The following is a 1,832-nucleotide window of genomic DNA, read 5'->3' as shown; positions in this document are numbered from 1 at the left end:
GAGAACTTTTGAAGGTGCATTGTGAGGTTTGATGGCTTTATAGATGAGAATCCATTATCTCCTGATTATAATTATGTGAATCACTTCCTTCATGCTACAGCCTAATCCCTCACGGGCTTTTGATTCCTTCCATGATGTTATTAGAGTATGAGTACTCCATCAAGATCCCAATGATGAATGATCAGAGAGGAACTTAAACACAAGAATGATGGAAGTATGAATCTCTTATCATGAGCTTGGTGCTACAAAGTCGAAGGAGTGTTCATCTTTTATTTAAAAATTAAGGAAATTGTAATCATCATTTTTTAAAGAAATGATTGGTTAGTATTTTTGATCTTTTTGTTCGTGTAAAGATTGTCTTTTTTTTAAGAAATGATGTAAATTGATCTATGTGATATAATAAAACTTGATTCAGTTTTTAATTTGGTTCATAATTTGTTTTAGTATCAATTTTAATTGTAAGTTTCATTTTAATTTCAATTTGGGATTTATCTAAATCGAAATCGGCTAAATACTTCCGGGCAAAAAGTTTGGTAGCTCAAAAATGTAAGCGACCAAACTTCAGGTTCACTTGTTCTAATATGGTTGGTCTATCTATGAAGCGATCAGTGTTTCACTTGTTGTATTTTGGTTGGTCTAGCTTTAAAGCGATCATTATTTTGCTTGTTGTATTTTGGTTGGTCTAGCTTTAAAGCGATCACTATTTTGCTTGCTCTAGGAAGGTCGGTCTAGCCATGAAGCAATTAAGAAAAAAGACGCTATGTGATAATTGCTTGATTACTAAAGCGATTGCCTAGCTGCTCTAGACTTGTAGAAATCCCACCTTTTGCAACTCGAGAGCGAGAGCCAAATTAAGTCGCTTTAAAGGTTAGAGCGACTCAATATGGGCTTTTCCAACCAAAAATGACTGGTCGCTTAATCCAACTTTTCTTGTAGTGTAAGTAATCTATCTATATGTACAAACAAGTTCTACAACATATTAAGAAGTGTTATGTAATTGATATGATTTTACTTTTATTCTTGATTCTACCAGGTTTCAAGTATGGGAAAGATTCTGTAATGGTGGTGAGTGATAGTGACTACAAAGCTTGCAACTCTACTCAGCCCATATTTTTCTCCAACAATGGCAACACCATATTCAAACTCGACCGCTCAGGTTACTTTTATTTTATCAGTGGAGTATCTGGTCATTGTGAAAGAGGACAGAAGATGATAATCAAAGTCATGGCGGTTGAGGAAGCATCGCCTTCAGGGGATGGCAACACATCTGGTTCGAGTGGTGCTGCTAGTATTAGTTGTTATTCTATAGTTCCAATGTTCCTTTTTGTTGTTGCTGGATCCGCTGGTCTCCTCTAGACAGTATTACTAGTATTAATTAGTTTAGGGGTTTCAGTCTTTGAATGCTTAAATAACTAGGAAGTCTACTGTGTAATTCTTTATTTATTTTTATTATTTGTTATTCCCATTCTCTTTAGCGTGAGAACGAATGTTAGGGGCTCTTTTATTTGATGTGGTTTTTTTAGATTAAAACTACATAATAGGATTTTAATTATTATTATATTTGTTTGATCGGCTTAAACTTGGATTTGTGTGATTCGTCTTCAATATCTGACATGTTATTATATATTACTTTATAGTTTATTTTTGATTTATACTAAATATAATTTGATGTATTTTCATCTCTACTAGTTTGGACTTATAGCATATGCAAAAAAATGAAGATGAAAATCAGACTTCAGCATACTAATTAAGTTTCCTTTTAAAAAGTACTCTCTCTAGTTTCCTTCTAGTACTGAAAGGTAAGAAATGCTTATATATTGCAGTTTATAATG

General features: G+C 33.1%; 1 protein-coding gene across 1 annotated transcript; it reads left to right on the top strand.

Annotated features, from left to right (window-relative positions):
* Positions 1–313: 313 nt before the first annotated feature.
* Positions 314–1,356, top strand: LOC113311311 (early nodulin-like protein 1). The gene is made up of 2 exons (XM_026560150.1): positions 314–320; positions 1,034–1,356. Exons 1-2 carry the CDS (start codon positions 314–316, stop codon positions 1,354–1,356), a joined length of 330 nt encoding a protein of 109 aa, XP_026415935.1.
* The last annotated feature ends 476 nt before the right edge of the window (positions 1,357–1,832 follow it).

The sequence above is a fragment of the Papaver somniferum genome, chromosome 9 (assembly GCF_003573695.1).
Source record: "Papaver somniferum cultivar HN1 chromosome 9, ASM357369v1, whole genome shotgun sequence".
Lineage (NCBI taxonomy): Eukaryota > Viridiplantae > Streptophyta > Magnoliopsida > Ranunculales > Papaveraceae > Papaver > Papaver somniferum.
The sequence above is the reverse complement of the archived record's forward strand: the minus strand, read 5'-3'. Positions and strand labels throughout refer to the sequence as shown.